At 39.3% G+C, this 14,396-nt stretch overlaps 1 protein-coding gene and 1 long non-coding RNA gene across 2 annotated transcripts in view; one reads left to right on the forward strand and one right to left on the reverse strand.

The window, feature by feature from the left end:
* Positions 1-4,767: 4,767 nt before the first annotated feature.
* Positions 4,768-7,484, reverse strand: LOC110350343 (uncharacterized). Its single transcript, XR_002396841.2, has 4 exons — positions 7,234-7,484; positions 7,053-7,163; positions 6,335-6,455; positions 4,768-5,694 (listed from the first exon to the last, which is right to left on the reverse strand). It is a non-coding gene; the product is annotated as an uncharacterized LOC110350343 (long non-coding RNA).
* Trhr (thyrotropin releasing hormone receptor) overlaps positions 5,692-14,396 on the forward strand; it is a 60,848-nt gene continuing 52,143 nt past the window's right edge. The window contains exons 1-2 of the mRNA XM_004850174.3: positions 5,692-5,862; positions 6,399-7,276. Of these exons, the coding sequence (XP_004850231.1) occupies positions 6,485-7,276 (792 nt within the window). The 5' untranslated portion in view covers positions 5,692-5,862; positions 6,399-6,484. The remainder of the gene's footprint in view (positions 5,863-6,398; positions 7,277-14,396) is intronic.

The raw sequence follows: 14,396 nt of genomic DNA on the forward strand, positions 1-14,396 counted from the left end.
TCTGACCAGAAGACCAACTGTACAGACTGCACAGGGACCGAGGTGTTGTGTCTGCGTGGAGCATTTCCACGGACACTTCCTGTGCCTGGTTATTGAGGGGGTGGTACAGGGAATTGAACTCAGGGCCTTGCACAAGCTAGGCAAACACTCTACCACTTAGCCATCTCCAGTCCTGTAATTTGTTTTTAAATTTAAGATCCTACTTTCTCCAGAAATATGGACACTAGGCAATGTAAAAGTATGTATGGTAGGGAAATTTCATGACTTTTCCAATAAGCAAAAAACACAACTTCCTAATCCCATTACATAAAGTATTTTTATTTATTGATCAAAAGCCAGGCAAAAAAAAAAAAAAGCCAGGCAATTTTCTCTGGCTAACATCTAAATTTTAGCAAAGATGGATTTTGACATTTTTCCTATAAAGTCTGCCAGATGCCTTCTCCTCCAGGGTCTGTAACAGAGCCTGTACCTGAAGAGAGGAGATTTAAGGATCCTTCCTCTAGTATCTCAGTGACTCATCATTAAATCCTGCATTGACATTTTCCATCTCTAGAATGCAAACCTTACATTTCAATTCCGGTAACTAACATTTTACCATGGTTTTAGCATATGAATCATAATTTGATACATGGCACCACATTCAGCCTGCCTCAAACCTGCATCGTTTTAAACAATTTCTCCCAGAAACCGGTCTGTGTCAGTGCTTTCAGCTGCTATAGTTTTTCGATGCTGTAACCTTTGTGAATCATGGCAAGTTACTTGCATCCCGTTTGTATCATCCCCTGACCCTCTCACAGATTCCTGGACTATCACATAGCTCCAATTTCTCATCTCTAGACAACACATTTTGCTGTCATAGTTCAGTAGTTCTCAACCATCATTATGAATAGCAAGGCCATGGCTTCACTTCCTGGCTAATCAAGTACGAATAGACCGCAGGTATCTACAGTTTTAAAAATTCTAGATGATTCTGAAATTTAGCCAGAGATAAGAAAGTTTGAAATAGACTAAAGTAAGTAACAGCAAAAAATTTAAGGGATTTCCTCCCCCCAAAACCCTTAGTAATAAAGGTAATGTTTTAATACAATATTTTTAAAAATCAAATTTGAATGAAAAATTATATGTTATAGACAAAACATCAAAATTTTAAGTAAAGGACCAGTACCGCACACCTGTAGCTGAAACAAAGTCATAATCTTGTTTCTATCTTTATTTAAAATTTTGATATTTTATTCATCATACTTTTGAATTAAATTTCATGTTTAAAATGTATTGCATCAAAATATTGATTGTCTTGATTACTGAAGTTTTTGGTAGCCCTTAAATTTTGCCCTCTACTCAACTTGGCCTGGATCTTGCAAACCGTTGCCCTAGGCAGATGTTCTGAAGTTTAGAAGCTAAGCTATCAGGAACTCTCCTTGACCCCAAGGCCACTTGACTGTAGTGAGCACTCTTTTCTGACAATTCCTCACTTGCTAAGCCAAGCCAGTAATTAACAACAGGGAGTGAAGTACAGATAGGAGATCAAGTCAATTGCTTTTGTCCAGAGTTCCCATCTCTTTCTCAGGTCCTGGTCCCAGGAAACACCCCTATACCTAAAATATGTAGGAGAGTGAGGCTGATCTATAGGTTTTTGAAACTTTCTCTAAGCGATTCTGATTCCTCATTGCTTCCCATGACCCTACCAGAACCACCGAGCCAGATTATGTAGTAAACACCCTGCTACTCTGTGGAGGATATGAGAAGTTCTCGGGCCCTCGGACAGACTTAGGAAGGCAGATTGTCCTGATGTCTGTGGCAGGCCCAGATAGAGAAGTTAAAGATAACTTCAGAAGAAGTTTGTCGCTCCTACAGTGTTCGTTCCACTGTGGTCCCTTGAGACTCTCAAATATTTGCTTGGTATAAGACTAGATAAGAATAGCTAACTTTTTAGAAGCTTTAAGTAGCCAGGATGATTCAGATAAGATGCACTAAGATTAAAGGAGCATAGATGGTTCTTTAGATGCTTTATGTACTCGCAGATATAACTGGTTGTTAGTTGACTAGCATTGTAAACTGTTAATAATTGATGTATCCTACAGAAAAATGTATAAAAGAAGAATATTACCAATAAACCCCTCCTTAACTCCAAGAGTTCTGGTCCCCTGTGCCCTTATTTAATAGGTTTTGTCGGATACTGTCTTCAGGTTCCAGTCTCCCACTGAGGGGATCCCTGTACTCAGAATGTGGTACAGCAGCAACAGCAAGAACACTTCCATCCTACCTCTACAGGAACATAAAACTGGGGGTACAGGCAGGAATCTGGGTGTAGTAAGATGGATGCATGCTAAAGTGTAGAAAATGTTGGTCATATAAATAAATAATCATCTTACTGTTAATGGATTTGTGACAACTAATGGAGAGCTACTTACTCCCTAGTTAGCTGAATCCACTTCCAGAGGTAAGGAGGAGGCTCTTTGGAGATGCTCTTATATAGATCCAGGCTATCCAACTGGTGTGAGATGTCAGCCAGTGGGTCTCAGGAACAGAGTTTTGGCCAAATGCATGGTTTCTTGGGTGTGACCATGACAGGGAAAACCATGTATCATGAGTAAGCCATCTAATTGGAAACGCAAAGAGGCATGAGCAGAAGTTCTAAGTCTTTCTGCAAGCTTAAGGAGCAAGTCTGAAGCCAGACCAGAATAAAGAAAGTCTCAGCCAGGAGTCCAAAGACATTTTTACAAAGGACCCAGTGAAGTCCAATGTTCCTTCTCGATGCCAGCCAAGGGGCACATGGGTGAAAAGGTGTGGCCAAAGGCATAAGGTCAGGGGAGCAGCACTAGAAAGTGGATTTCAGAAGTGCATGCATGTTTTGGGCTTGCCATCCATGTATACTGTTTTAGCAGTGATTTATTCATTCTTTTTTTTTTTTCTTTTTTGGTACTGGGGATCGAACTCCAGACCTTGCACTTGCGAGGCAGGCACTGGAACCACTGAGCTAAATCCCTGGTCCTTGTCCACTTTCTTTTCAAATCAAATACCCAGAACTATTTTTAAAGGTGGCATTTCTCTCTAGTCAAAAGTACTCAAAAAATATAAAGAACGAAGTTGATTAGAATTTAAGATATCGTTGTGGGGCAAAAAAATCTCAATCCAAATGTAAGGATTATTAATTTTACCTTTTTCATGTAGTTTTTGTACATAAGGAGCAGGTGTTAAATACTAATTGAGATTTAGAAGCAAAAAACCCCCTTTAAGAAATCAGTTACTTATTAAACGTGACTTCACACAGAGCATGAAGTTGCTTGAGATCATGCAGGACCAGAGAGCAGACAAGTCAGGGGAGGTCAAGTCAGAAGCGTGGTCTCTCCAGATCAGACAGAACAGGCTAAGAGAGAAGAGGAGGAGCCAAGCAGAGCATGAGTCACAGCACAGGGGAGGGCTTCTTGCTAGCTATCAGATAGCATTTTCAACACAGCTCCCTCCTCACAGCCAAACAGGGTCATAAAATCACCCCCTAGCCCCCAGATGCTTGCCTTCTGCTGCAGCTCAGCCTTTGTGTATCTTATCACCTCCAATCAGAATGTTTTTACTCTCCCCACCTATCAAAAGAGAGCTAGGCTTTCTTCAAGACTGTTCTCAGATGTTATTTTGCCTTGGAAGCCTTCCCTGGTCCCTTAGTCCACTGTCCCCACCTCCCTCAAGTGCCTTTCCTTCATGACCAAATCTCCTGAATGTGTGTGGTTTTTAGTGCATATCTTACTGCAACTGTATGTCTGCTTCTCCCAATACACTATGATCTACTTGAAGGGGAAAACAAAATTTTGTGTACTAGCTGCCTGGCACATAGTAGGAGCCTAACTCATTAAACTAATAGAGACAGATAATATTGATTGAGTAAAATGTTAAAGAATGGAGCAGAGGTAAATTTTTAAAACTAGACACCATTGTAGAGGTTCAGTCTTCTCCTCTTTATTAGAGTAAAGATAAATAGTAGAGTAGTTATGCCATACTACGTAGGAGGCTTGATTGGAATGCCTGGGAAGGGATATGCCTTGTGAAGTAGGACTTTGCAAGAGATATGTTGAGTTGAGATAGTGGGGTGGAGTAGGCAAGCAATGCCTTCATTCTCAGTAGAAATAAACTTTTCAGAATAATCGCTATCCTCTAGACCAGAGAAGGAGAGATAAATAGGTGTCTGTTGTCTAGTCTACTAAACCAATTGGAGGAGCAAACAAAAATTCTAGACAGGATAAAAAATTTGTATTTGGCTGGTGCCCTCCATTGTTTTTCTAGGGACTTTGGTAAAAAATAATCTAATGATTTTAAATCATGCTTGAGCCTATTTTGTGCAGTGCAAACAATACATATGTGAAGTTTGAATGTGGCTTATGGGTCATTACTTTTAAGGACAGCTGATTTGGAAGAAGAAATGGATACTCAAGGATTCCTCAGTGATTCAGAGGGTAGAAGGCATTGAGTATAATTCATAACTTCACCCTCAACCATTGTTATCTGACCTTGGGCATATTTTGATATCCCTATGGTCCTGTCTATGCAGAAGGAAGAGCATCTGAACTTGTTAAAATAGAGAGTCAGTTCATCATACCGGAAATGTAGCTAGGGGCTATTTACCACAGTCAGTTAATAAGATAAAAGTGGACAAACATTATCAGCTGTTCTATTCAGTTGTTGTGCAGAGAAGAGAGACATATTTTCTGAGCTTCATAAAAAATGTATAGATTTGGCTACTTTAGAGAAATTTTAAAAAATCAAGTTGAAGAGTACTTTTCTAAAAAAGTTCTATAAAATTTTATTTTAGATGTGTAGTGCCAGAGAGGCACTGGACTAGAATTCCACCAGATGACTTTTCCACCTAGGAAAACACTGACACAAACCATTGCTGGCTGATTTATACGCACATGGCTGGTGGTCCATAGAATCCATAGAATGGAGAAAAGGGGAAAGACACCCAGAGCGATCAATTAGACAATCACAGTTGAAAAACAAACTTCACAGATCAAGTGCAAGTTTCAGTCAATGTTCTTAGCTCAAGTCTGTATTTTTAAACAAATATTTTTACAAGACTTGGAAGATGACAGTTGCAATGGCTTAAAATCAATCTTAACTCACTTTCCATTCATATAGCGTGAGAGGAGAGAGCTGATTTTATAGGCTAACTGGGGGAACATTCTCGAGGTTTCCATAGTACAGAAGGAAGTTGATTTCAGCACGAACAGATATGTCAAGCTCTAAGGGCTGTGCCTAGACTGAGAAGGTTTTGCTATCCTCCAAATCTTGTTAGGCAAGGAGGGGCAATGTGTTGCAGGGCAGCTCAGGTCCTGGAGTTCCTGCCAAACTTGGACTGGCAGCGACCACAAGACTAACTGCCCCTAGACCCCTCGCTTGTGGTTTCAGCCTCCCACACGGAGATGGTATCAGCAATCCATTAAAAGTGAGTCCTTCAGAGGGAGAAGACTGTTAATCAGTCAGGACGGACTGGCACTTGTGAGGAGAGTGAGCGTGCGTGGATGTGTGTCTGTGTGGGGAGAGAGCGCGCGTGTGTGCTCTCCTTAGGGGAAGATCTATGATTTGACAGCCTCGTTGCTGCTCTTGCTGCTCCTGCTCCTGCTGCTGCTGCTCCTACTGTTGCTGCTGCTGCTGCTGCTGCTCCTGCTGCTCCTGCTGCTCCTGCTGCTGCTGCGGCTGTCTGGTCTGTCAGTTAAAAAGGGCTGTGAGGTTTAGAGGAGCTGCAGTTCGAAAGACTGAACGCTGCTAAGTGGCCTCCCTGTCAGAGTAGCAGAGATTTTCTGCAGCATTGGAAACTTGGACCTCTTACCACTTCATCTGCCCAGAAAAGCAAGCAGCTCGACAGCAGACAAGGTAAGAAAGAAAATTGCTTTTTGTTGGGTATGGGGGAGAGAGGGGACAGGGAAATGTAGGTGCAAGAGCTTGATATTTTATACCAAAGAGATCTCACTGTCTGAGAGCAGAGGAAGCAATAGCTAAATTCCTATGAACCTTGACCACTGAACCTTTTGGCTTTCCCCCAGTACCCTTTTCTTCTTTATTACACTTTTCTAGAGCATCTGAAAGGTTTCTTTGTATTTATTTTTCTGCTAGCACATATTATTTAGTTTTTCTCAGCTAGGCACTATTTCAAAACAAGGAGCTTTTTCTGTTTCTTTCAAGCATTTTTCTCCCTTAAGAAGAACTAGTCCCTCTTAACGGGAGCTGGTCAAAGGAGTTACTCTATCCTACACTAGAGTTGCAATAAAAGTAGTTTTCGAAAGTACACAGGAGTCTTATGTTACTTGAAAAAATCAGAAGTGGAAGGGGAGGAAGTGAGAGTTACCTGTGCTGGTGACTTGATCGGGAATGGTGACACTGTGAATGAGTATGTGCACAATCTTCCACAGAGAGTAGATCCGCTGTGATCGAAGTGGGCACGGAGCAGAAGATGTTTTAAGAGGTCACTGTTTCAGAGAAAGTTCAACCACTAAGGATGGAAAACGAGACAGCCGGAGAACTGAACCAAACCCAGCTCCAGCCACGAGCAGTGGTGACCCTCGAATACCAAGTGGTCACCATCTTACTTGTACTCATTATTTGTGGTCTGGGCATCGTGGGAAACATCATGGTAGTCTTGGTGGTCCTGAGAACCAAGCACATGAGGACCCCCACAAACTGCTACCTGGTGAGTCTAGCAGTGGCTGACCTCATGGTCCTGGTGGCTGCGGGTCTCCCCAACATTACAGACAGCATCTATGGTTCCTGGGTCTATGGCTATGTTGGCTGCCTCTGCATTACTTACCTTCAGTACTTGGGAATTAATGCATCCTCTTGTTCAATAACAGCCTTTACCATTGAAAGGTACATAGCAATCTGTCACCCCATCAAAGCCCAGTTTCTCTGCACATTTTCCAGAGCCAAAAAGATCATCATCTTTGTCTGGGCTTTCACATCCATTTATTGTATGCTCTGGTTCTTCTTGCTGGATCTCAACATTAGCACCTACAAAGATGCTACTGTGGTGTCTTGTGGCTACAAGATCTCCAGGAATTACTACTCACCTATTTATTTGATGGACTTTGGTGTGTTTTATGTTGTGCCAATGATCCTGGCCACTGTCCTCTATGGATTCATAGCTAGAATCCTCTTCTTAAATCCCATTCCTTCAGACCCTAAAGAAAACTCTGGTAAGACACTGAAAAATGACTCAACCCACCAGAACAAGAATGTGAATTTAAATACCTCCAATAGATGTTTCAACAGCACTGTGTCTTCAAGGAAGCAGGTAAGCTGAACCTCCGAGTCAATAGAGGAAATGCGGGATAGAGTTCCTTGTGCGATAGGATCAGCTTTGTCCTACTTAGCTGATGGCAAAACCAAAATATAATCATGCAAATGTGTTATAGCCTAAGCTTCTGCTTTACATATAAAATCCATCTCCAAAGCAACTGGAGACCTAAAAATAGGTGGGGAAAATTTGATAGTACCTCCTCTGCAGGTATGAGTTCAGGTGCTATTAAGATATAAGCAGCTGTAAACAGAAACTCCAGAAATTCACCTTTAAAATGTTTGTGCCTCTCTGACAATGTTATCAGAACACTGAGACCATTTCTGACTTCCATATAGAAAAATCCTATGGTATGGCACAGGATTATCTTTAAGAACCCTTTTGCACAAGGGGGTTACCAGGAAAGTTTGAGCATAAATAGTCAAAAATAGTGAAACTTTTCCTGCTATTCTATGGGTACTTACAACTGAGACACATATTTGAAAGATGCACCTGGACATATTTTTGTTCATCTTCTTGAGGGAAGATTTTTTCACTCTGTCCTTTAGCTACCTACAGGGTAACCCAGCATGCAGAAGCTAAAAATGCACTTTGCTTGGGAAATGCTCTAATAAAAGGGGGGAAAGTTCAGTTTGTTGTAAAAAAAAGATTAATTTTTAAATGTCTCCTTTTCCAGCTAAGCATAACTAAACATTTCTTTCAGATACCTGAATGCCCATAAAGTTATGGTTTTATTAATGAATGAAGTACAATTTCCTTATAGTAAATATTTATAAGAACAAAATGCTTTTATATCATGTATACATTTACTGTATTTACACTATTGTTTGAAGCTAATTTATGAACTTAGTTTCCAGTTCCCTTTCCTTTTTTGTTGAACATAATAAACAGTAAACATTTATTCTCCAAGTTTAAAGAAAAAACTTGAAATCAACAATCTTGTTTCTTTCAAATGGCTTGAATTTTCTCTATATCTCTCTCTCTTTTCCAGAAGTAAATACAGCTTATTTTATGTGCATAGGTATAATCTGATTGTACTGTTTAAAGTATGCATTTGGGTCATTCACACTATTACTTCCTAAACTCTAGATAGCTGATAAGTGAAGAATTGTAACTGAAGATATATTTGGACACACATTTGAATAAACTACTAAAATGAAGATGTTTTAGATATGCATGAAATAAATAATGAACTCTAACCAAAAAGAAACATATGCAGTATTTTACATGATACTGTGATACTTGCTTCATACAACATTGTAATTCCAGATACCCAGATCATAGAAGGGAAGAAGTGAGCAGCTCTTACTAGCTTAGATTCCTGTTGCTTTGGATCTAGCAATGCTACCTAATACGAGGCATATTTAGCCATCTTTTACTCAAAACCTGATTAATGGAATTATACAGAAATCTGCTGACCATCTGCCAAGACACACATTAACAAATGCAATAAGAGAGTAAAGAATGTACATTTCAATTAGAGATCAAACTTCACTTAATACTGCAGCAAGAAAGGTCAGTGAGTGAATTTACTCATTAGACTCCAATTTGTATTCTTGATACAAAGTCTAAAAATTGTTTGTCTGGCCTATATCCTTTCTTTCAGTTACAGTCATTACCACCTATCACCCTTAATAGTGTTCTTTAAATTGCTAACTATGTTACATGTTTACCCTGTTATTTCAAAGCTGTTATAGATAAACTGTCTGTGGAGCCCATGTGATAGAAGAAAAGGGCAAAGATTTGGCTTCAGAGAACCCCAAGTTAAAATGCCAAGGTTCCAATCAAGCTGTCTGACTTTGAATAATAAGAACTTTCTGAGCCTTAGCTTCTTTATGTAGCAAACGAGATCAGTGGCAACACTCAGGATGAGTGTGAAGGTCCAGTGAAAAATCCTCAGAAAGACACCTAAAGTGAGGTGGTGCTTCTCACCTGAGCACTAGTTGTTTCTTTTGTAGTTTGTTAACTATCCTGACAATTGTGAAGGAGCCATAGATTTGTTCTTAAAGTATATTTGCTATTTAAACAAAGATTATTTGTTAAACCTATGTGTGTATGGTATAGTAACTTCTCTGAGGAACTTTTCAGGGCATTTGGTAATCAAAACATTCAGAGTTGTCACAGTAACATTGTTGTCAGCATCCAGGAAAGCAGGATGCCCACATAGGGAGGAAGGGTCCTGTGACAGACACCAGTAGCACCTCAGTGAGACACACGGGACAACATGGATTAACAGAAGTGCATTTAAGGAACCTGCTCTGTAATCTTAATTTTAGATGAGATAGAAGCTTAGAGAAGAGAAGGAAAAGTATGGGGCTAGGAGGATAAGAGAAGACTTGATGAAAGAGAGTAGTAAAAATAAGATTGGGGTTGATTGTGTGTGTGAGAGAGAAAGAGAGAGACAGAGAGAGAAGAGGGAGAGAGAGAGAGGGAGGGAGAGAACACCACAGAGAATCCTAGGTGAAGGATTCTTTTCCTTTTTCTTTTGCTGTATGGGGAATTGAACCTATAGCCTTCACACTTGAGCTACATCTCTGCCCCCTTTTAAATTTTGTTTTATTTTGACATAGGGTCTCTAAAAGTCTCTAAGTTTCCCAGGCTCGTGATCCTTCTGCCTCAGCCTCCCAGAGTGCTGGAATTACAGGTGTGAACTGCCACTCATAGCTTTGGAAAAGGAATTTTGAACTTAATGTAAAAGCACCGAAGAATGTGAGTAGTGACGAGGAAACAGCAATCATGAAAGTGGTGTTTGGTGATGAGAAATCTGACAGCTGTAGGTCTGCAGATCGGAAGATCGAGGGATTGGTGGCAGAAAGACCTCTGTGGAAGCTTTGGTAGTGATACAGAAATAAGCAGTAAGGGGCCCAGGGATTTAGCTCAGTGATTCCAGCACCTGCCTGCAAGTGCAAGGTCCCGAGTTCGATCCCCAGAATCAAAAACAAACAAACAAACAAAAGAATGAAGCAGTAAGGTGTTGCATTTGGAAAATCTAAATTAGGCTTTAAACCAGAGAGACATTTCTGAGAAAGAATCAGTATAATGTGAACATATTAAATATGAAAGATGAAGAGAGAGCAATTCAATATGGCACCAGGTTCTCTGGTGGTATCTTGGTGCGTGGGAATGACAGGTATGAAAGAAAGTCAGTTTTGCCCAAAATTAGTAACCCACGATCTGGCTTTTCCTTTTCTTAAATTTTCATAAAGGCCAAACCTCTCCCTTCTATAACACAAGGACTTTTATTTTAATATTTTTCCCTGCATTTTTTTCTTTGAGGCAAGCTTAATTTACATTTTAATAAATACTCACCTTGGCCAGGTCTTTCTATCCAGATGATTAAAGTCAAATGTGCGTAGCCTAAAGGAACTACATTTTAAAAAGGAAATAAAAGAGCATTTATCTGTAATGGACAAATCCAAGGTTTTTGTTTGCTTGTTTTATTTTTAACTTATCACCCTGTCCAAAAGATTGAGGATAAAATTTCTTGCTATTATTCAGTTTCAATTATTTTAGGAAACTACCTTAATATCAAGTAAATTCAATGAAATAAGTTACTCAAATTTGTGGCTTGAAATTGTGTAGACAGAAGGACCACCCGATTGACTCAGTCTTTTGCCTTACAATGGGTTGTTTTGATTTTGAGGCAGTACCATTTAAATTATCACATTTATTACATTTCAGCTCCATATACACAATGCCAAAAAATGCCCCTCAGTCACTCAGTTCAGGTCCTCAGCATTGTGTAAATAAAGCATCTCTATCATTGACTATGTACTTCTCTGTAATCGATTGGATTTTTTAGTATTTTGGAAGCACAGAAACACTTGAACCTCTTGATAAAAGGTAAAAATAGCAATAAACATATTCAATTCAAATATTTGCTTTCCACAAGATTCAAGGGCATACAGAATATTATAGGCTACCAGTTTTATTTTCAGTGGAGTCATTATAACATCTTTTTCTTTTCTTAGCAGCACAACTAGTAGGAAAACTGTGAAATCAAGTCCTAATAGACACAAGAGTTTTTGTTATGTATTTTATGTGACTAATCAAGCCTTAAAAATATCAGTCTTTGTTTCCATAAAAATGGTTAAAAGTCTTCTACTCTACTAGAAAGAATGCAGGTAGTTTAAGAAACAAAAGCAACTTTGCTTTTGAAAGCAATACATGACTTTTGGTGGTGCTGCTGATGATAGTGGTTTAAAAAGTCACTTACATTATGGAAAACACAGATAAATTATAATTAAAATGTATATAATTGTAGTTAAACATTACATATGTTATAGTTAAAATAGTTATTTTAGTTAAAATGTATATATAAATGTATATATAGTTATAGTTAAAAAGTATATATTTTGCTGCATGCTTTTCCACACACAATGTTCAAATTAATTTTCTCAAAGAAAAAGAAAGTGATTAGAACTGAATTAGGTTCTTTGAACCTCAGTTTTCTCATCATTGAGATGGGTAAAACAATTACCTCATGAAGTTGTTGCTGAAATCAACATCAGTGCGATGCTTCAGACAAAATCCCATACTTGCTGTCTTGCTGCCTGCCCAATCAGGTTCTTTTCTCTCCCTCCCATGATTCTCAGCCACCCTCATCTACCTAGGAGCCCTCTTGATTCCAAGTCATAAGATGTGATGGGGGAAAAACTGAAGCACTCAAATAAGGAAATGCTTTTGATGTGGCCTCTCTCTTGTCCTTCTGCTTCCCTCCAACTCCTGCCCCTGACACTATTTGCATTGAAAGGGCGAAAGAAATCTTTAACACATTAGGAGAAAGAGGTATACTTGGTCGAGTGTCAGGTAGTCGGGTTGTTATTCGGAGCATAGAGTCCTTTGCGGTGTGTGATTTGTGGAATTGCTAACTTTACCTACATCCTAGAGAAGCTCTGCTCAACACAGCCATCCTTCTCCCTGGTCAGCTTAGTCAATGATGACCCTCACAAGGTAGAGTAAAATACTGTACTAACTCTTGAGCAATAGGCCTAAATTAGAGTTTACTAGAGTTGTTTTACTCTAGTTTACTAGCATTGATTTTACAGATCTATCTATTTGTAATTGTTTTTTGTTCCAATTGTTTAGCTTTAACCATATGCTTAATACTGTGAAGATCTTTAAGTTGAGGGGGGAGTATAATTTGTCACTTAGCACAAAAGCAATTAAATGTGCCATTTTATTTTTATTACTAAAGAATACCTTTCTATTTTCTGATTCACATCCTGTAGAAGGAAAGACATATTACATAACCCATAAATCAACTACATGGTAATCCTCTGTAGTTACATGCTTTGTGTCCTTTGTCCTAGATGCATATACCTTGTTTATTCCCAATTTTAGTTTTGATGCTTTGAGCCATAGTTTCACCAGCAGAGAAAAATTAATTTTCTTATATGCCTACAAAAAAGGAAACATGCACTCCTACAGAATTCTCAATTTGGCCACATAAAAAATAACTCTCAAAATCATTTAACCTTGAACATGAAAAACTACTTTATACTTTTTTGTAAAGCATCTCATGAATTCTTCAAAATGTAGACATCTCAAGCTCCAGACAAGTGAAAGCCACTACTATAACTATGTCCTTAGTCTCCTCTATCTTTTTTCTTTTTTAACAAATTAGGGGAAAGTTGTAAATCCGGAGCTGGTTTGGCATAGAGCAAAGTTTCATGGTAGCTCATTGATGTTCAGCATTTTCTGTAATGTCGTTAAACATTCACTCACACCCCCAAAAGTACCTAGCACTATCCAAGGTGTGCAGGCTGCAGGGTTATATGAAGACAGACACTTCACCTCCAAGGAGATCCATGAATATCACTGAGCACATCACTGTGTTTTAGAAAAGAGGACCCAGCAGGGGCGAGGAGAGAAGGAAAATGGAGGAGCTTGATGGAACACCTGCTATTTGAGCTGTACTGGTAGAGGTGAGTTGAATGTGTGAGAACAGCACCAAGAAGACAGGGAGAAAGCAAGACAATCCAATGGAAAGGAGGAGTAGGTGAGAGAAAACTGGGCATGTTCACGGAGGATAGTCTAGTATGGCTGAAGTAAGCTGTGGAAGGGGATTGTTCGGTGAAGGAAATCTCAGTTACACTGGTTCCCGCTACACCTGCTCAGCCTCTCCTTCCAATCCTACCAGGTTGTTCTAGGTACTTTATTCTAGACCTGTGCTTACATCTACCACCTATGAGTCTCCCATATACAGCTCTAGAAAAGATATCTCTTAATCCATCTGTGCAATTGATTTTTGGATCACATGTAATTAAATTAATTTTAATATGTCTAAAATTAAGCTCATTATTTTCCTTTATAACTTCTACTTCGGTCCTTCCTACTCTGTTTCCTGACCAGAAACTTAGGAGACCTTCCAGTTTCCTTTTTCTCTAATTATTCCCTTTTCCCAAATCTAATAGCCAACTTCTAGTGATTCCAGGGGGTAACTCTCCTAGCTGACCTATTTTTCCACCTGAACTTCCACTGTCCTAGTTCACCACCTCTTACTGCCTACTTCAGTGCCCAACTTACCAGCCTCTTTGGCTCCCAGTCAACTCTGCCTACAAATTATTCTGCACATCGCTGACTCGGGGATCTCTCTAACACAGAGATATATTATAACAATCCTTTTTGGAGTTCTCTAATGCCTAGAGTTTAAACTCCTTATCATACAAATAAGATTTTGTCCCTTCCCTACATTTTCAGCTCATCTCTCATGGCTCTCTCAACTTACACATTATGCTTCAGCAATATTAAATTACTTGTAGTTCTCTGAATATACTAGAGTTCTGGAAAACTCTCAATTTTCTTTCAAGTTTCAAATCAAATAATGCCCCATGCACCCCATCAAGCCGTCCCTGAACTTCTCAGGAAGATTTGTACAATTGATGCCCTACCTACCTACCTACCTATACATATACAGTGTTTTCCCATGCATTTATAGTACTTTGCATATATTTCTGGTTTAGTAATTCTTTCGTGCCATAACTGCTTGCTTGTCTGTCTTCCTAGCCCACTAGCATCCCTTACAGTAGGACCCTGTATTCCCAGCACCCTCAGCACTGAGCTTGTCTATCAAAGTGTATGTTCACGGTGTTATGTTGCAGCCTAAGAGCACAGG

Source organism: Heterocephalus glaber, unplaced genomic scaffold (genome assembly GCF_053883595.1).
Source record: "Heterocephalus glaber isolate CG9 unplaced genomic scaffold, H.glaber_assembly_v1.0 deba00001555, whole genome shotgun sequence".
Lineage (NCBI taxonomy): Eukaryota > Metazoa > Chordata > Mammalia > Rodentia > Bathyergidae > Heterocephalus > Heterocephalus glaber.